Source organism: Bos indicus, chromosome 22 (assembly GCF_029378745.1).
Source record: "Bos indicus isolate NIAB-ARS_2022 breed Sahiwal x Tharparkar chromosome 22, NIAB-ARS_B.indTharparkar_mat_pri_1.0, whole genome shotgun sequence".
Classification (NCBI taxonomy): Eukaryota; Metazoa; Chordata; class Mammalia; order Artiodactyla; family Bovidae; genus Bos; species Bos indicus.
Genome location: NC_091781.1, coordinates 17,821,218 through 17,841,970, shown reverse-complemented (window position 1 = coordinate 17,841,970; position 20,753 = coordinate 17,821,218). Strand labels below are relative to the sequence as shown.

The 20,753-nt window shown below is 50.3% G+C and overlaps 1 protein-coding gene across 1 annotated transcript in view; it reads left to right on the top strand.

The window, feature by feature from the left end:
* Positions 1–20,753, top strand: part of LMCD1 (LIM and cysteine rich domains 1) — a 57,056-nt gene that overhangs the window by 30,954 nt on the left and 5,349 nt on the right. The window contains exons 3-4 of the mRNA XM_019984552.2: positions 4,893–5,148; positions 9,765–10,094. Of these exons, the coding sequence (XP_019840111.2) occupies positions 4,893–5,148; positions 9,765–10,094 (586 nt within the window). The remainder of the gene's footprint in view (positions 1–4,892; positions 5,149–9,764; positions 10,095–20,753) is intronic.

The following is a 20,753-nucleotide window of genomic DNA, read 5'->3' as shown; positions in this document are numbered from 1 at the left end:
TCAGAGGATGAGGCTGGCTCTTCATCAGTTCTCCCTGAAGTCAAGAGATGGTGCCTCCCTTTCAGAGTTCTTGGGCCCAGGGGATCGTGTTCCCTAAATGTACACATGGAGTCAGTGCCCCAATGCTCCCTTCTCTCAAGGTGCACAGGCCCACGCTGCCTGTTCTCGGGCCTCTGAGAATGGGTGTTCGGTGTATTCTCTCTGGTTTCCTAGTTGTTTATAGCAGGAGGGCAGTTCTGTACACTGTTCCTCTTGGCTGGGAGCGGAAGCCTCTCATCATCGTTTCCATCCTGACATTTTCTCATCATCCTACCGGTTCCCAGAACATCAAGTGAACTTTAATTGAGAAATACAGACTTCAGCCTGTAGGTCCTGCCTGTCCAGGACACAAGCCACATGGCCTCCCATGACAACTATTTGACTTGGCCCTGGAGACAATCTGTCATGAATGAATGTCATTGTGTTCCAGTAAATCTTTATTGAGGGCCACTGAAATTCAACTTTCTCACCATGTTCATGTGTCCCCAAGTAATCACCTTCTTCCAAATCTTTTTCAACCGTATAAAAACTGTTCATAGGCCATATGGAAGGAGGTGATGGACTGAATTTGCCCAGTGGGCTATACTTTGCCAACCCCTGAGGTAGACAAAGCCTGATTTTACAGATAAGAAGCTTGACAGGAGCCTGTGGTAGGCTTGTGTTCAGGCTGAGATTATATCCCAATGTCATGCCTCTTCCACAATTTCGAGTTGCCTGGGACAGCCTGAAGAAATGGCCATTGTGGCACTACCGAGGATCTCTCTAGATGCGTGTATGTCCTCTGCAATCTGGGTGCCTGGAAAGAGCAGGAATGGGACCGAGGAGGTGTGTTCCTCATCTATAAAGTCCCAGAAATGAGTCTGGCAACAAAAACAGCACAAATAAAGGAGAAATAATGTTGACACAATCAAAGGACATCTCATATTTCTCAGCATTTTCTGTTTCAAAGTATTCTGCATCCCAACACCTCTCATAGCATCCTGAGCATCTACATGAACCAAAACTGCCAAAGGGCAGCTTCCTCCCCCAGATTCAAGTACGGAAGCTTTGCGGATGTCAGAGGACCCCATGGAACTCTGGGCTTCCCGTCCTTTCCTTCCTCTTCCTCTTCTCTCCACTTCCAGCTCTGCTGCCGCCTCACCCCCATAAACCAAAAGTGCCCTCACCAGTCTCCTTAAAGAAGGAGTCTCTGCCATGCCTGGCTCACAGAGAACACCATTGGTCATGCATGTGCATGTATGCTCAGTCGCTCGTCATGCTCGAGTCTTCATGGCTCCGTGGACTGTAGCCCGCCAGGCTCCTCTGCCCATGGGATTTCCCAGGCAGGAACACTGGCGTGGGTTGCCATTTCCTTCTCCAGGGGATTTTCCTGACTCAGGCATCTAACCCACATCTCCTGCATCACTTGCATTGGCAGGTGGATTCTTTACCACTGAGCCACCTGGGAAGCCCATTGGTCATGAATAAAATGTTCCAATTACATAAAACAAGCAACCCCTTCTCATGAGAATGAAAAGAAAAGCCTTCTTGCATTTGCTACCTACCATCTTTAGGGTGCTAATTTATCTTTAGAGATAATTTCCCTGAAGTTATCATTGAGCGTGTCGATTTTAACATGTCCCAAATGACATGCAAAATCCCGGGCCGGATGAAGCACAAGCTGGAATCAAGATTCCCAGGAGAAATATCAATAACCTCAGATATGCAAATGACACCACTTTAAAGTGAAGAGGAACTAAAGAGCCTCTTGATAAAAGTGAAAGAGGACAGTGAAAAAGCTGGCTTACAACTCAACATTCAAAAAACTAAGATCATGGCATCTGGTCCTATCACTTCATGGCAAAGAGATGGGGAAACAATGGAAAGAGTGACAGATTTTATTTTCTTGGGCTCCAAAATCACTGCAGATGGTGATTGCTGCCATGAAATTAAAAGACACTGGCTCCTTGGAAGAAAAGCTATGACAAACCTAGACAGCATATTAAAAAGCAGAGACGTTACTTTGCTAACAAAGGTCTGTATAGTCAAAGCTGTGGTTTTTTTCTGTAGTCATGTATGGATGTGAGAATTGGACCATAAAGAAAGCTGAGCGCCAAAGATGTGTTGCTTTTGAACTGTGGTGTTGGAGAAGACTCTTGAGAGTCCCTTGGACTGCAAGGAAATCAAACCAGTCAATCCTAAAGGAAAACAGTCCTGAATATTCATTGGAAGGACTGATGCTGAAGGTGAAGTTCCAGTACTTTGGCCACCTGATGTGAAGAGTCGAGTCACTGGAAAACACCCTGATGCTGGAAAGACTGAAGGCAGGAGGAGAAGGGGATGACAGAGGATAAGATGGTTGGATGGCATCACTGACTCGATGGACACGAGTCTGACCAAGGTCCAGGAGTTGGTGATGAACAGGGAAGCCTGGCATGCTACAGTCCATGGGGTCGCAAAGAGTCAGGCATGACTGAGTGACTGAACTGAACTGACTGAAATGGCAGCCCACTGAATGCAAACTGGAAGCTTCTCCCCAAATAATGCTTAAAAGGCTTCCTTCTCTTCTCCTGAACACCACACTGCACACCGTGCGTTAAAAACAAGAAGCAAGCAAGCCTTGCACTGAAGAAATGTGTTTAACCTTCTATAGCCCACTGTCCTCCAAACTCATCACCGATGAGCACTTTTCCATGTGCCACATCCTGACTTCTCGGGGGAACTGGTCCAGGCAGCAGAACCACCTCAGAGTGTATGCAACTTGCATGGCCCAACCTGATTCTACCTTACGTTACAGTTTCCACCTGATCTTCTCTCTCTCTCCCATCCCCACTGCAGTCTCCTTGAAGGCTGCGATGGGGCCTCCTTCTCTTCATATCAGGCTAGGGGTTCTCCACCTCAGCACTACCAACAGTAGGGGCTGGATGGTTGTCTGCTGTGGAGGGAGCTGTCCTGTGTATTGTAAGATGTTTAGCAGTAACCCAGACACCAGAGCCCCCCACTGGGACAATCAAAAATGTCTCCATGGTTTAGTCGCTGAGTCATGTCTGACTCTTCCGACCCCATGGACTGTAGCCTGCCAGGCTCCTCTGTCCACAGGATTCTCCAGGCAAGAACACTGGAGTGGGTTACCATTTCCTTCTCCAGAATGTCTCCATGCTCAGCCATAAAAAAGAACAAAATAATGCCATCTGCAGCAACATGGACGGACCTAGAGATTGTTGTACTGAATGAAGTAAACCAGACAGAGAAAGGCAAATATCATATGATGTTGCTTATATGTGGAACCTAAAGAAAAAGGTACAAATGAACTTATTTACAAAACAGAAATAGAGTCACGGATGTAGAAAACAAACTATGATTACCTGGGGATAAGGTTGGGGGAGGGATAAATTGGGATACTAGGACTGATATATACACACTATGATGTATAAAATAAATAACTAATAAGAACCTGCTGTATAGCACAGGGAACTCTACTCAGTACTCTGTAATGGCCTATATGAGAAAAGAATCTAAAAGAATCTTTAAAAAAAAAAAAGAGAGTGGATATATGCCCATCCATATGTATAACTGATTCATTTTGCCATACAGCAGAAACACAACAGTGTAAATTAACTATACTCCAATAATTAAAAAAAAAAAAAGTGTCTCCAGATATTGCCAAATGCCCCCTGGGGACAGTTCTGACTGTGGTTGCAGTCAGATGCTGATGTAGAGCATCAAGGTAAGCTTCCCAGAGCCCCACAATCAAAATTTGTGCTAACTGATTAAATACATCAATCTCCTGCATTTCGAAGAGAAAGGGAGGCTTCCTCTGAGCACGCCTGGCTGTGAAGCGCTCAGGCAACTGCCCTGACATCTCCCCACTGAGCCCCGCCCCGCCCCACCGAGGTTGTGATGCAGCTCACTTGACCTAACAAGCTCTACATCGCGTGTGTTCCGGCATCTGAGATGGAGCCTGCCTAAGGGGACCCGGCCAGGAAGGGAGGGGAGCGCTTTTCCTCTCACTCTGGGAATTCTGGATAGCTAAACCTTAACAGCATGACACAAAGCTGCCAACTGCTTTTGTTTTTAATTGTCAGAGGGAAGCATCAGGCTTTCAAGTCAGCCTATGAAGCCTCCCCAGGACGCTTTTCTTCTTCCAACCCCAAGACGAAGCCTTGCCAATAGATGTCAATCTCTCCAGCCCGAGGGGTTTAGGCTCATCCTCTTTCCCCCCAAGTCCTGTCCACCAGTTTCTTGAAGAAAACTTCCAGCTGTATTTTAACTTCAGGATGAGTGCTAAAGTGTTTACAAATTGCTGAAGCTCTGAGACTCATGAATCTTGGGAGACAATTTCAATAATTCTTTACAGCAAGAATCAGCAGACTTTTTAAAATAAAGAGCCAGATAGCAGATATTTTAGGCTCTGCAGGCCTCTGATCTCTTTTGTAATTACTCACTTGCTGCTGCCACCCAAACGCAGCCACAGACCACAGTAAATGAATAGGCATGGCTGTGTTCCAATAAAACTTTATTTACAGAAGCAAGTTGTGGGCCAGGTTCAGCCCACAGGCTGTGAAGATTCCTGACCTAGAACATCTCTAATGATGAACCAGCCTTTGCCACCCCAATGTGGTGGAAAATTTCTCAAGAGAAAAATTGTGCTGTTCTTTTTACCAACAAAAGTCATACCAAATTCCCCAGAGACAGATTGAGGTGCTGATTCCAAAGGCCTTTTGGTCTCCAGTTACCATTTGTCTGCTGCTAACCTTTTCAAGTTACTAAAGTTAAACTTTGCGCTTGCTTTCCAAAGCGTAGATGCTGCCAGCGGGAGACTCTGCCTCTCTTTTCTGGAGGTTGATCTCACTTGTCCCCATCCCACCCCTCAGGAAAATATGCAAGTCATGCAAATGCAGCCAAGAGGACCACTGCTTGAGCTCTGACCTGGAAGACGATCGGAAAATTGGCCGCTTGCTGATGGACTCCAAGTATTCCACACTCACAGCCCGGGTGAAAGGCGGGGACGGCATCCGGATTTACAAGAGGAACCGGATGATCATGACCAACCCCATTGCCACAGGGAAAGATCCCACCTTTGACACCATCACCTACGAGTGGGCTCCCCCTGGAGTCACCCAGAAACTGGTAAGGCAGCTTCCTGCAACCAAGTGGTTATTTCCCTTCTCTTGTAAATAGGAGTCATGCCATGGGTTCCTGAATGTCAAAGACAAGGGAACACAGGTGCAAGGTTATAAGAATGGTAGGAATAGCTATGGTTTCATAGCTGGTCCTACCTCTGGGATCTTGAAGTGAAAACTATCTGGGCCTCATTTTTCCTCATCCATGAAATGGGTAGAGGTGTTCATGGGAATTCCAGCTGCAGTACACAGTTGCTTATGGTTCCCTTTGGGCTCTCTGCTTCTGAATAGAGGATGCTTTATCCTTCAGAATTCTCAGAGTGCTTTTGTTCATCCGCAAGTTGTTCATTTTCCCTCAAAGTGATCTGGGATGTGCCTTTTGCAAGCCTAGGGGAGAACACAGGAACCCTCCTCTCTTCTCCCTAACTCCTGGGCTTAGAAGGGAGTTATGCCAGTTTACTTTACATAACTCTGGGGAAATGGCACCCAGAGAAGGACAAAGCCTAGAGAGAGCAGGTGATTTGCACAAGTCACCCCCCTTCAGCTTCCAACTAAAAGGACCCAAGGAAGGTCCCCGTGAACAAGCCTTACCCCAGACAATTAAGTTGGGAAGCTCCAGACAGCAGGGTCAGAATCATGAGACATGAGAATTTAAATGAAGCCCCAGGTAGCATCCCATGCAGGCCTCTTCAAGACCCAGAGCAGTGGACTAGTGCCCCTCAAATTTCCACAAGTGCAGAAACTATCTGGAGAGCTTGCAGAAACACATCCAGCAGGCTCAGGGATGGCGTGCCAAGCTCCCAGGTCATGCTGAGGCTGCCAGCTCCTAGACCACATCTGAAATAGCAAGGACCTAGGTGATTTCTACAGGTTAATGAGATTTTAAAAAGCCCTACAAGGTTAGCAATGCAGACCTGCTATTGAATCCCATCCCTCCTGGGAGAAAAGAAGTGCCTTTCCAGTCCTGTGCGGCCCTGGCCCTGCAGGCTCCTCCCGCAGCTCCTGCCTTGCACCCTCACTCAGTACCGGGCAGTGCGCTGACCTCCTGCCTTCCTGCCCTGGACCACTCTAGGCTCTTGCCCTCCTCAGGGTTTGCACATGCTGTTTCCTCTACTTGAAACATCCTTTCCTGGCTCTCTGTATAGCTGGGTCCTTCTGTCAATCAAGCCTCAGACGGGCCTCACCACACTACCCCACCTACAGTTGACATCACTCATCCCACTAGAATTTTCTCTCTCCATTCTCCATGGTCTCCTTAGAAGCTCTTTTATTTATTTTTTATTTAGGGATAATTGCTTTACAGAATTTTGCTGTTTCTGTCAAACCTCAACATGAACAGCCATAGGTATATCCTTAGAAGCTCTTATTTCAAGCTGTCCTTGCCTCATGCAAGCCTGTGCTTCATTATCACCCAGAGCATGCGCACACGTGTCCTGTGCATGGTGCATCCTTCGCCTCACACCGCGCAGAGCGTGCAGCGGGCTTGATGAGTGTTTGTGCCCACGTGACCTCCCAGCCAGTGACCCACGTGTGGTCAGTGAGCGGGCTGGACCTGCTCCGTAAAAACCCTTGTGACTGGCCCACAAACAGAAGTGCAGGAATTGAGAATAAATATCAGGAACCTCTGTGGCAACTGACACCCAAGTGCGTGATGGCCAAACAAAGCTCTCGTGTGCACAGCCTCCTGTGGCCTGAGAACCATCTCACCAGGCACAGTGAGCCCACAGATTGTCCTGCAATCCAAACCACCCAACAGAACCCCAAAACAAACCTTGATTCTTTACCATAGAAGGTTCAAGCCTGGAGTTTAAGGGAGGAGGGGTGCAGAAATCCCTTCTAGATAAAGCAAAGAGAGACAAAGTTTTGTTTTGTTTTTTTAAGCTTTGCTTTTTGAGAAGCATACTTTCAAAGAACATTTCAGCATGCATGAGGTGCCTGAGCTTAGCCACCCGGTGAGGTAGAGGTCAGTTTACCTGTGAGGGGACACAGAATGGTTCACTGCCCTTTGCCAGCATGCGGGGGTAGGCAGGGGCAGGTCGGGGGCCACAGAGGGAGGCACTGAACAACAGCAGTGCCGGGTTCCGGTGGTTCCGAAAACAGATCTGCCTCCAGCGCCTGGGCCTGGGTGAACCATCACTGGGTCTTCAAGATGTTAGTGGAAACTAAAGCAAGAAGCTCATAAAAGAGCCGGCTGTGGGCGACAGGAACTGGCTGGTGAAAACCTCAAATGCTTCGGCCCCAGCCTAATCAGAGGAAGGCATCGTCGGGCCGTGATTAATGCCGGCTCATAAAACCGCACGGGATAAAGGCCCTTCTGTCTGCCCTGTGTCTGGCCTGCCTGAGCAAGTCGCATTTCTGAGATTGGATGACTTTCCTCCCACTCACCCTTCCGACTTTTCCTTAAATTACCAAGTGATCGGGACAGATTACATTTTGGAAATGGCCTGAATCTTGCTCTTTATCACCCTTCCCAACCAGAATAAAAACCAGAGAAATGCTTGAGCTTTTAAAGACTAAAGTCATGATAAACCTAATTGCTAGTATTTATTGAGTACATACTGTGAGCCAGGCGCTATGCTAAGAGCTATACATGCACGGAAAGTGTTAGTCGCTCAGTTGTGTCTGACTCTTTGCAACCCCATGGACTGTGGCCCGCCAGGGTCCTCTGTCCACGAGATTTCCCAGGCAAGGATACTGAAGTGGGTTGCCATTTCCTACTCCAGGGGATCTTCCCGACCCAGGGATAGAAGAACCCGGGTCTCCAGCATTGGCAGGCGGATTCCTTACCATCTGAGCCATCTGGGGGAGGGGGTGCATTACTGCTCGCATTTTACAGAGGAGCAAACAGAGCCTGGGGGGGAGTCCATGCAGGCCTGGCAGTCTCGTGTGCATCGTCTGCCCCTGAACCCAGGGCAGACACCACTGCTCAGCCTCCCACTGATCCGTTTCCCACTGAGCCCTATTGGACCTCAGCATCCTTCTCAACACCGCACTCTAGGCTGCCAGGACTGACCAGGATTTGCATGGAATGTGAAGCCCATTTACTGTCCTTGTCTGACAGCTGGAGAAGATCAGGAAAAGCAAAATCGGGACTGGGCCTTCTGACCTCAGAGTCCGTGTGTCTCCTCCTGCCCAACCCTGGGAAAGAGCACCTTTATCCTCCACTTTTCTCTCTGATCTTTGATTTGTCTCCTGGTAAAGCCTGATTCTGGGAACCTCTTCCCCAAGAATTCTCCACCAGAGGGCAAAGCACCAAATGATTCAGAAAAGTCATCCAGTCTTACACCAAAGATTGGTTTAGGACCTAAAGCAGTCTTCCCAACTGATCTGAGAAAAGGCCTCTTGCTAAAGGTTTTGGGAACATGACCTTGGTTGGCTTCCTAGAGAGATTGCTGATTCTGACCCAATCTCTCTTTCCATCGCCCCCTTCCCAAGTCCATGCCAATGATGGCAACTGTCTGAGAGCTATGCTGAGGTGGGTTCTGACACCCTCATTGGGGTTGATTATTAATGTCTGCCATGTGTGAGTGAGTAGGGAGTGGTAGCATAGGCCTCAAGCCAGCCAGGATCACAAAACACACACCAGCAGCAACCAGAGGCTGGGGCCTTGTCAGTGCAAAGGCAGAGAGCTGGTACCCAGCTGGGGCTTTAAGCTGCAACAGGAAAAGTAGGTCTCTGTCTCCAGGATGCCAGCCAGGCACCCCTTAGCTCTGCAGGTCACACACACGGTCTCAACCACAGGGTTGATTTATAAAGTCAAGCAGGGAGGGGTGCAGGCCCTAGAAGGTGGGAGCCACACAGAAATTCAGGGCCTGGGCATCCTGGCACCAGTCAATGCTTCCACAGAAGGCAGCAGCCACAGGCCATGGGCATCAGGCCATCCGGCGGGAGGGTTAGGGTCAGGGTTGGGCACAGAGGTGGGAAACAGTAGCAGAGTATAAACAATTTGCATTTCACACTTTCTCAAGCTGTGTGGCCTTGACCTTTATCTCCCCATACCTGGGACCCACCTGAGTGTAAGATTTCTACTCATTTTAAAGAAAACCAAGCCAGCAAACTAATGAAAGGCCAATCGGACGGTTATCCATGGCCATATTTATAGTCAGATGGTCTACCATCTATCCCAGCCGTATCAGTGTGGAAATGTTATTGACCTGAGACCTTGTCGATTCTACTATTAGAAGGGGCCTTTGCATATTTTAAAATTAATAAACCATGAAATGCCTTCTGCCTATAAGGATTTAATTATACTTTGCTAAGAAAAGCGATTTTAAATGAGATTTTTTTTTTTAATGAGAAGCATTGCCATGAGGTAAACGAGGTAAAAATCTTCAGTTTTTAAGGAAACAAAATCCATGTTGCAGAGCCGGCAGATCTAAAATGAAAGTCTACTGAAATTATCCCATTCTCATCAAGCATGTGAAGCTGTGGTTACGACTTGGGGGAGAGTGGAAGCTTGTTCAGGCCTCCCTTGGGTGTTCCCCAAAGATTCACCCCTTTTCTTCCTTGAGACTAATCCTTGGGTTTTCCAGAAACCTGCAGGAAACCACAGGTCTTGCCAGGGCTTAGATCTCCCATGCCCGGGTGCATGGGAATCACGGTGCTGGGTCTCCCCCTCCCCAGGGCCTGCAGTACATGGAGCTCATCCCCAAGGAGAAGCAGCCGGTGACCGGCACCGAGGGCGCCCTCTACCGCCGGCGCCAGCTCATGCACCAGCTCCCCATCTACGACCAGGACCCCTCTCGCTGCCGCGGACTTTTGGAGAACGAGCTGAAAGTGATGGAAGAGTTTGTGAAGCAATATAAGAGTGAGGCCCTAGGTGTGGGCGAGGTGGCCCTCCCCGGGCAGGGCGGCTTGCCCAAGGAGGAGGGGAAGCAGCAGGAGAAGCCTGAGGGAGCCGAGACCGCGCCCCCGACCACCAACGGCAGCATCGGTGACCCGTCCAAGGAATACGTAAGTCTCTCCCACCCCTCCGTCCATCCATCCATTCATGCCTCGGGTCTGGATGAAAATGCCCAGCTCAGGGCTGCAGGGTTAGGGCCCCAGCTCCAGGCCCTGTTCCTTCATTCCTGCATCCATCTATGGTCATGGTCCAGAGGCGGTCACAGACAAGCAGACCCCACCAGCTCAGAGAAAGGGCATCTCTCCTTGCTCAATGGTGAGGGTGGGCTTGGGGGAGGAGGGGAGGCCCCCTCTGGCCTTGCAAGAGTCACTAGGAGTCCCCCAGGCCTTTGGGCTCTTCAGGGGATGCCTGTGTTGCCTTCAAGAGGTGAGCATGCCCTAAAAGAGGTGAGAGTCTCAGAGCACAGCACAGTCAAAGGACTCAATGAAGTGCCAGGTGGCTGATGGTGTGGTACTGGGGGGCTGGCAAGATCAGCAGAGGCACATTTCCTGAAGAGTCATGCACTCCATCCATCCATCACTCAAGGATCCATTAGCCTGTACTGTCTGCTGAGATCCAGGAAATTAAACAAGCAGAGGACCCTGTCCCCATACTGGGATGTCATAGACTTAGGACTTTACTCCAAGGGCCATAGAGAACAGTGGTGGGCTTGAGACTGGGGGCCACGTGGGGCTATCTGCTAAGTTTCATGGGACCCCCAACCCCAACCCCCATCAGTCAAGAGGCCCTGTGACTCTACGTGACATTTGGAAATATGAGTCCCAATCCATCAAGCAAATCACCTGCCTTGCTGGCAACAGGCAAGAGTCACCCACGTTAGCCAGGAACCCCAGGGAAATGCCCACCCAAATGATGCTGTCACTACATCAAGAAGGGGTTTCTCTTCTCTGTAACTCACACTTGCTATCTGAAACCTGCGCCCTGCATTTCCAACGCCCACCCCATGGGCACATTCATTTGGGATTGCCATCCGATGAACTTGAAGACAAAAGAATGAAACTAATTTTCCTTAGCACAAATTAGTGCTGGTGTTGAAAAGACCTGTTTCTCAGGAAGAATTCACACCCCAGGAATTGATTTTTAAAAATTACATGCAGTGACCATGTTTTCAGACACCAGCCCCCTACCCAGCCCTGCTCTCTATCCACCCTCCAGTAGCCATCGCCTCTTAACAACTAAGTACTGTGGAATTCCAAATTGGAAGGCAGCTTCTTTAAGTCTGTGACATCTCCCAGTTGCCATTCCCAGGAGAGAAATGCTGATCTGAGAACGTATTTCATCCTGGATTCCACATGTTTGGACAGCGTGGAAGTAGGGCAGAGGCAGCCTAAGATCCCAGGTCCTTGGCAACAGCCAGCTCTAGGAAATGGCTCTGACACTTTAGAAGCATTTAAACAAGACCAGACAGTAAATAGGGAATGCACAGGAAGGTGATATTGGTGGGTTGAGCTGGTTAGGGAAGACAGACTTTTCCTTCCCTTGTGGTTGTTGTTCAGTCGCTAAGTCGTGTCCAGCTCTTTGTAACCCCATGGACTGCAGCACGCCAGACTTCCCTGTCCTTCACTGTCTCCCAGAGTTTGTTCAAATTCGTGTCCATTGAGTCGATGATGCCACCCAACCATCTCATCCTCTGTCTCCCCATCTTCCTCCTCCCCTCTATCTTTCCCAGCATCAGGGTCTTTTCCAATGAGTCAGTTCTTCGCATCAGGTGGCCAAAGTATTGGAGCTTCAGCATCAGTCCTTCCAATGAATATTCAGGATTTATTTCCTTTAGGATTAACTGGTTTGATCTCCTTGCAGTCCAAGGGACTCTCAAGAGTCTTCTCCAGCACCATAGCCCCTTCCTTTTCCTAAACCTGATCTTCATTAGATAACTAATTGTGTCACTACTGGACTCACATCCGTTACCCCCTCTAGACACTGAGGTCCTGTCTTGTCTGTCTCTGTAACTGAGGGCTACAAATCAAACCACCCCATCTCTGCAGCAGGTACCACTGATATAATATACAGAGAAGGTGCTTGATAATTATGTGATGCATGAATGAATGAATGTTGAAACTAAATTGATCCTCTAAAGATGGGGACCACTTGGGTGGCTGTTTTGCTTGAGAGGACAATGAGATTTCAAGTTTACATGCCTTGATCATCTTCTGTGTGCTACATGCTACGTTCACCACTTTCAGGTCTCGGATTAATTCAGACCGTTACCTGGTGGGTGGATTTCACAACCCCTGTATTATAGGTGGGACTTCCCAGGTGTCGCAAGTGGTGAAGACTCCACCTGCCAATGTAGGAGAGGCAAGAGAGGCGGGTTCAATCCCTGGGTCAGGAAGATCCCCTGGAGGAGGGCATGGCAACCCACTCCAGTATTCTTGCCTGGAGAATCCCATGGACAGAGGAGCCTGGTGGGCTATAGTCCACGACATTGCAAAGAGTCAGACATGACTCTTTGCACACATGTGTTGCAGGTGAGGACTCAGGGATTCAGAGAAGATAGGTAGCTTGTCTGAGGCCCCATCGTTTCCGGGGGAGAGTGGGGTGGTCAGACTCCGGATCTGATACTCTTTCTACTGTGTGATGCTGAATATAGAAACCTGCCTGTTATCTGTATTTAACTCAGTGTTTATCTCCTCAAAGCCAGGGAGCAAATTCTATTAAGGTAACTAATAGGCTGTAGACTGTGTGTCCCTGGCAGCCCCAACCCAGGGGGCAGCATATCAAGGAGACATGGGTGCTGGCCGGCCTGTGTGCCGGGCTCCCCTTGTTCTCATAAAAGGGCAGCAGGACAGCCTCCAAAGCCAAATGTCAGGCACAAATCTGACTTTAGCTCCCCTGAGGAGGGAAATGAACTTGGCTAGAATCCATCGGGGCATTCAACCTAAGAACCTGGGTACAGGGAGGAAGCATAGAACTGACATTCCAAATCAGTGATGTGTGAAAGAGGAGGCAAAAAGAAGGACATGTGACATGCAGTACACTGGAGCTACGACTGTAACACACCACGCTTCGTCATCCTGATGGTGAGCGTCAGTGCTGTTGCTGGCCTTTGCTGAACCAAGGACAGTGCTAAGCAGGGAGCATCTGATGTAGAGCTCCCAGCCACAGGAGGTGAGGCTGTGGGGTTCAAACCAACCTCTGTCAGCCCCCAAGCCCATCTTCCTGTTTCCCAAAGCTTATTGCCCAGAAAGCTCATGGATATGAAGCTATTAAAGGGCCACATGGCCGTGTAAAGGGGACATCAGGGTTTCTTTCAGGCTGGACTTCTCAGAGCCTTCAGAAGACTATGGCAATGTCTAAAAGCACCTGGCACCCTGGCTAAAATCCAGCGGGCTGGGTCCCACCCCAGACTGGTGGGTGCAGGTGGGGCCTAAGACTCAGCATTTCCAACAAGTCTCCAGTCTGATGCCAATGCTGGGCTGGGGGCCACCCTTTGAGAACCACTGCTATAGAGGGTTGAAAATGACCTGATGTATAAGCTCAGCCAAAACGATATCGCCAATGAGGGTCCGTGAGATGCTAACATGGGCGTGTTCTAGACGTGTGTGGCCTCCCCCTGCCCGGCTTCGGGCGTCCAGCTTTGAGAACACTGTCAGCACTCTCGAATTCTTTGAACTGCCCACGGGGAGTTCAGGGAACACTTGCAGATAATACAGCCCCCCGCTCTCTCCCGGCCCTGATCGCCCCAGCCGGGAGCTCACAACACTCTGCTCTCAGCAGCCAGAGGCCAGGAGCCCCACCCTCGGAGCCTCCACAGCCTGCACCCCACGGTGGTCCTCCCCGGCGCTCACTCGGCTCCGTCCTGAGGCTGGGTAGCCTGTTACCTTGGAAACCTTGGGAGGAGCCTGGACCGCAGTGACCCCAGGGTCGGACTGCCGACTCCTCCCTCCACCAGACTGACCAGACCAGAGGAGCATTCCTGCCAAAGCCTGTTCGGAGTCATCCGTATGGAATCCCTGCCCACGGGCTGAGTGCTGGGTGAAGCCGGAGAGCGGCGGCATGGCAGGAGCAGCGGGTCCCTGGAAGTGCCACTCTGACTCTGTGCTTAGGAGAGGTGGCAGCATGGGAAATGACCATAAGAGTCAGCCCTCTTCGTGAGGAAAAGTCACAAAGGAAAATCCCAGGTACCAGCTTGTCAGCTGTCACTCTGAAAGCAGGCCCTTTAAATCACTGAGGCCAAGTAAACCCCCCAATATTCAGCCTCCCTCTCTCTCCCTGAGTTGTGCGTGGAGTGAGGAGGGGGGCTGGCATTGCACAGCAGTCTCGTTCATCTCTTTGAATCACCCAAACAACCAGTGAGAGAGGGTGGGGTTGTTATACCCATTTTACAGATGTGGAGTCTGAGGCACGGAGAGGTTAACTGGTTTGCTAGTGAGATTCCAGCCCAGGTCCTTCTGCGTCACTAGCCCTGGGGGGTCTCGGCAGAGTGGGGACAAAGCAAAGGCGCGGGGACTTCTGTTTGTTGGGGTGAGAGGCGATGTGTGGACTCACAGCCCAGACAGCAAAGAATTTGGGGGCAAGTCAGGAACAAGGGAAGAGCTTGTCTGCCCCACTCCAATCCCACCTGCCATGGGTTCCCAGGGGTCTTGGGGGCTTTGAAGCATCCCATGGTCAGGAAGCTGCCCACCCCAGCAGCCTGGACTACTCCACAGCCGCACGGCAGGGCCCCGCATCCAGCTCCCAACCCCTCCCACCTGGATGGATCCTACAGACACCGGACCTTGATGCACTGACCGTGAACGGCTCTACCAGACCATTGCCCTGCGTTTACAGAGCCTACTGGATATGTTCTCAGAAATTAAATATACAGATTTCCTGGGCATGGTCATCCTGCCCAGGAATTTCCTCCCTTCTCTACACCCCAAACTTGTAACCGAAGAAAGAAGCAAGCAAGCCAGGACATAGCATTTAATGTCATCTCCGCCCTTCCGTATTTTTCATTCCTGCCAGGAGCCCCCCAGCTCCTGCCTCACAGGCCAGGCCACGGCCCCAGAGAAGATTAAAAGGAGAACAGACTGAAAGAAGCGAAGACATTTCTGGAAGTCGTAAAGATGTGTTCCTCAGGTCCCAAATGACAGTGGACCTCCCCCGACCCCGTTTCCCCACAAGAATGCACAGAGGAGGGACCGGAGGCCTGGGTCCCCTCCCTCCCGTGAGCCGGCCTCGCAGATGGAAACTTACAGCAGCTGGCAGCTCAGCCCAACTCCAGGCCTGACGGGGACATATTTGTGGGCAAGGGACTTCCAAAGCTTGGTCAGAGCAGATGTTTGGCTTGTGGGCTGGCAGGAGAGCCAGTCTCTCTCTGCACACTTGAAACCACCACCCCATGCCTAAGAGCCCCATCTGAGCTGAGGACCGAGGGTCAAAGGCCCAAGAGGCAGCCCTCCCAGTTGCCATGGTTACCAGGCTCCTCCACATCCGCCTGCCTCCTCCTTTACGGCGGAGATATTTTAATGACATTAAAGGAGATTTTCTTTTCCACAGAAAATTCCTTTCATCCCACTTTTGATACTATAAATACTTCTCCGTGTTGCCACATAAGGCTTCACAAGTATCTTGCCCCGCCCTGCCCCCCTTGAAGTGGGCCGCGTAATAGTCCATTGACTAAAACAGGGCTTTTATTTTCCTGTTGGAGGTTACTCCGTGACAATGATGACATGGAGGGTGGTGTCGTCTGCCACTCACTGACGACCTATGTCGTGCCAAGCACCACGCCAGGGGCTTCTCATGGCTGTTTTATTCAATTCTAAGAATTACTCGACAAAATAGACCCTCCCCTAGCTAGTCGTCTAACTGGTGAGTGCTGAAGCCAGAACTGGAACGCGGGCCAGCCTCACCCCAAACCCCGCACGGACTCCAAACAATGGGAGCTCCCCGACTTCCAGAGCTCCCAGGGGGCCTGGGCACCATGTGAGGCTGCTGCAGTGGAGATGGCCACACATGAACCTTGTCCCTACTCTCCCTCTGTAAGGACACGCTTGTCAAAGGGGGACCAAGAACACCCCAGGCCGACAGTCTCTCTTCCAAGTGTAGCATTTAAGAAGACTTTGTGGCTCCCACCTCCCCCTTCAGCAGACCACCAGTGAGGGAGACTTGGTTACACACCTGACATTCTACCTCGCTTGGCAGAGCGCCCCCTCCCCAAGCACCTGGGCTGAGAAGACGTGGGAGGCAAAGCACGGGGTGGCTAAGTACTTGCCAGCATCAGGGCCCGCCTTGTGTCACAGAGGAGGACACCGAGGCTCAGACAGGCAGCCGAGTCATCCAAGGTGCCCCCAAGAGGAAGCAATGCTGGGACTCTGTACAAAAGCCCAGGACCCTGACCACCGCGCCTGCACCATCCCATGCAGTCTGCACCTGAAGGAGCCGGGGAAGATGCCGGTGTGGGGGCCTGGAGCACAGTGGGCGGAAGATGCCCGCCACAACACCGGGCCAGGAAAGAGCAGAGAGATGGGGCGGGGAACCAAACTACTCTGGGATGCACGAGGTTGCAAAGCCAAGATAGTGAGTAATCGCCATAAGAGGAAACGGGGAGATGCTGTTTATGAATAAATTGTTGAGTATTTGTGTTGGAGGGAAGCCAGCGCCTGGATTCAAGGCCCTTGTGTTAATATTTACTGTGTTATAGTGGTGAGCTTTTCACGAGGTAATCTGAGTTTAGACTGGGGAGACCTTTGGATAAGAGCCTTCCAGAAGGGAAGGGCATGATTGGGACAGAACTGCTGGCCACCCTGACGGAGAGGCTGTGGCTGGTTTGCAAGGTTCTCGGGGCCTGCAGACTTGTCTCTGAAGGCTAGCATGTCTCATCCCTGGAGGTAGTTCTCTGGCCGTGGGACCTGGGGCCACTGGCCTGGACCTGCTGTTTCCTGAAACGCTGTGTGTTGGTTACTTCCACTTCGGAAGCCTGAATGACTCTGCGTGCCCGCATGAGCTGGACCTGTTACCTAGGGCCACGCAGCAAACCACCCCAGGATGCGGCAGCTCAGAGCACTGATGTCTGTGTTGCTCACAAATAAGCAGTTCGGGTAGGGCTCAGCGGGCTAGCCTGTCTCCGGCCATGATGCTGGGAAGACGGAGAAGGCTGGGGCTGAACCATAGCAGGGGCCTTGGCCTCTCCCTCTATCTCTGTGTTTTCTCTGCGTAGTTGCCCTAGAAAGGGGGCCTCAGGATTTTTTCCCAGTCCCCCGTCTCCGCCCCCACCAAAACTCACAAAGAAGAGTTGGTGGAAGCTGAGCTGCCTTTTATGATCTGCCTCGGGAATCGACAGCATCAAGTCTGCCACATTCGGTTCTACAGAAATGAGTCACTAAGGCAGGACCCGTGTGAACAAAGGAATCAGACACCCACTGGTGGGAGGAAGGTCCACAGAGCTGCCAGCATCATTTCCACACATCACAGTGGGCGGAACCCAGCCCTACAGGGTCTGAGCTTTCGAGGCAACTGAACCTAGCATGCTCCTCCGCTTTCTCAAAGCAGGTGTTTACAAAGACCCGAAGTACGGGATAGACAAAAGCCTCTCATTTAGACCCTTGCTTTCACCGTTTGAACAGGGACAGGGCGAACCTTCAGCGTGAAGAGATGTTCACAGGAGAAATGTCACGTATGTTCTACTTATGACAGGTCTGGGGACTTCCCTGGTGGTCCGGGGGCTAAGAATCCATGCTCCCAGTGCAGAGCGCCTGGGTTTGATCCCTGGTCAGGGAACTAGATCCCACATGCTGCAACTAAGACCCAGAGTAACCAAATAAATAAATATTGAAAAAAGAAAAAGAAAAGAAAGGTCTGTGCGACAGCTCCTCTCCCCAAGGGACGACAGTCTGAAAACTAGGTCACATGGCAACCAGTACATGGACGGATTCCCATGAGGAAGCTCTGATTATAGCCAGTTGGAAGTCTGAATGAGAACCCACTGACATGCCAATGATCAATGTTCTTCTCTGCTCCTTTTAACCCAGTCCCAAAGGACTTCTACTGGACCACGCTGTCTCCTCCAGAGGGGACATCGCCTGGGAATGACTATATTGAGCTTTCTTCAGAACAGTATAGAACTGGAGCATCCCAGGAATTCAAATTGACTTTTGCGCCAACTGAACCTAACTGGTGATGTCATTTTTGCTGAGTTTATATATATAAGGTCATGTTTAAATGCTCTATGACAGTGGTTCGTGAACTGTGGTCCCCTGATTACCCCAGCATCCCCTAGGAGTCTGCAAATTCCTTCCCCACCCCCAGATCTACTCATCAGACCCTGCAGGGTTGGGGAGGTACTGTACCTCCCTGTCTGGAACCGGAGAGCATGGTCTTAGAGGGGGTACGATGGGAGAAGGAGACGAGCAGGCCTGCCAAGCCAGGGACTGGTTGTAGCCGAGTCTGGGGTAGTGACAGGATGGAAGTCACCTGACTTAATTCTCTGGCCTTGTACAGAGAGAGAGAACAGACATGGAAAAACAACAGAGCCCGCGGGTGGGAGGAATGACCTCCTCACACTCCACGTGCCCTTGGTCCTACTGAAAGGAACCCAAGCCTCCAAACCAGAAGCAGATCCTGCCTGAGACATCGTTGTCATCTTAGGAAATGGATTTAGCTCCTCTAAGCCTCAGCTTTTTATAAATAGGGCTGGGTAGGGATGACAGTAGATTTTAGCTAATTAGTACTGAACCGTTATAAAGTTCGTTATTCTAGGATCTCACTTAATCCATGTACCAGGCCTATGATGTTCTGAGTATCTTTAGTAGTATTTTCCATTTGACAGATGGAAAATACTAAGGCACAGAGAGGTTGGTTAACTTGCCCAAGGTCACACAGCTAGCCCCCTCCCCCCTCAAGCATCCACTGCAGTTTAGAAACTGTAATCCTCAGTACTGAGGATGATAGAATAAGTTTATGGAAAGAAAGGCAGCCCCCGGATCACGGGACCCAGGCAGGCTGGGCCTTCGGACTCCTGGTTGCCAGGATGCCCCTGGTGGCTGAGGGGCCGCCAGATTGATAGAACCAGGACACTATCAGATCTCTAATCCTTTGAGACCACAGGGAAGAGGGCATGGAAAACAGTTCAGAGGCAAGAAGAAATTGGTTCCTGATGCATGTTGACGGGACTTACTAATCAAATATCATGTTTTCGTAAAATGGCAGTGACGCTGTTTTCTTTAAAAAGGATCGGCTTAAAAGAAAAAGGACTGGCTACTGGTAGTAATGGGGTGCAGAGCAGGAATGCTGGGGGACAATGAGGGAAAAGACACTCCCCAAAGAGGCCCTGACAGAGCCCTTTCAGACAGTGCTCCCAGAATTCTCCCACGGCATGAACCAGAACTCGGCACTCTTGGCTTCCAGAACCAGCACAGGCTCCCCATTACCTCCAGAGTGAGGTCCCAACCCACAGTTCAGAGTCACCCGTGATCACCCCAGACTGCCTCTCTGCCTATCTGAGGCACCCCTCACATCCCCCTGCTTCCTTCTGTGGGTCGCAGGCACCTGCCAGCACCACCACTCCCCCCACCCCGCCCACCCCGCCCCAGGCACACCCAGGTGATTTACATCCCTTCCTTTTCCCACCTCTGTGTTAGAAAAACAGCTGGAAATTTGAAGTTGGGAGCCCCACTGCTGTTGCCTGGTGATACCTGACCAGGCATGATGGATGGCCAGAAAGCCCTTCTGTGTGGGAGAACAGGGGCTGGAAACTTCATTCTGTGAAATATGGAAAGACAGATGGATAGGAAACTCACTTGGTTCTCAAACAGCCCTCGCCAGACAGCTGACACTTTGCAGCTATGCTTAAGAGATGTGACAATCAATGAATGTGGATGCGTTATCTGTTTTTCCCATAAGGCTTCACAGGTGGCTCAGTGGTAAAGAATCCACCTGCCAATGCAGGAAATGCAGGTGCAATTCCTGGGTGGGGAAGATCCCCTGGAGGAGGAAATGGCAACCCACTCCAGTGTTCTTGCCTGGAGAATCCCATGGACAGAGAAGCCTGGCGGGCTACCGTCTGTGGGGTCGCACAGTTGGACATGACGGAGCAGGCATACACAGGCAGGCTCTGATGAGTTCCAGGTGAGCTGGGGCTCAGTCATGTGCAAAGGGACAGGGTTTCGCTCTGGGGAGGAACTCACACACATCATTCTTGTGGGCGTAAATGAAACCACAAATCCAGTATGGTCCAGGGCACGTCGTCAGGCAGCCAGGACTAATTAATCAAACGCATTCCTATCTGGGCACGCGCTCAGCCACGGCTGTGCTTAGGGACCACTCTCAGTACATGGGCTTATTTTGTCACTTGGTTTTCTTTCCCTGATTATCACCATTTTAATTGTATTTCTTCATTTAAAAGAATATATTAAGTATGCAATTAAAGTATATAAATAAGACAAAGTGTTTAGGCTTTGACTATATGCCTACTCATCTTTACATAGCAAAACAATAAATATCTCTATTTGGGCTGACATATAATTAGTGCTTAGTAAGACAGTATGTTCATTTCAAGCCATGCGTCAACAAGCATTTCTATAGAGGCCAGGTAATCAATTAATTAGGTGTTATGGGCCAAGAGTTAAAATCAGTGATATCACATAAGAACTTTCTGTGGCAAAAGAGAAAATAAATGTCTACAACTTTTTGAAATTCAAAATAAAGTAGGATAATTAAGACAGGCTTTTACAGTACATGTTGTACTAGTCAACTCGGGCTGCCATAAAGAATATCATAGACCAGGGGGC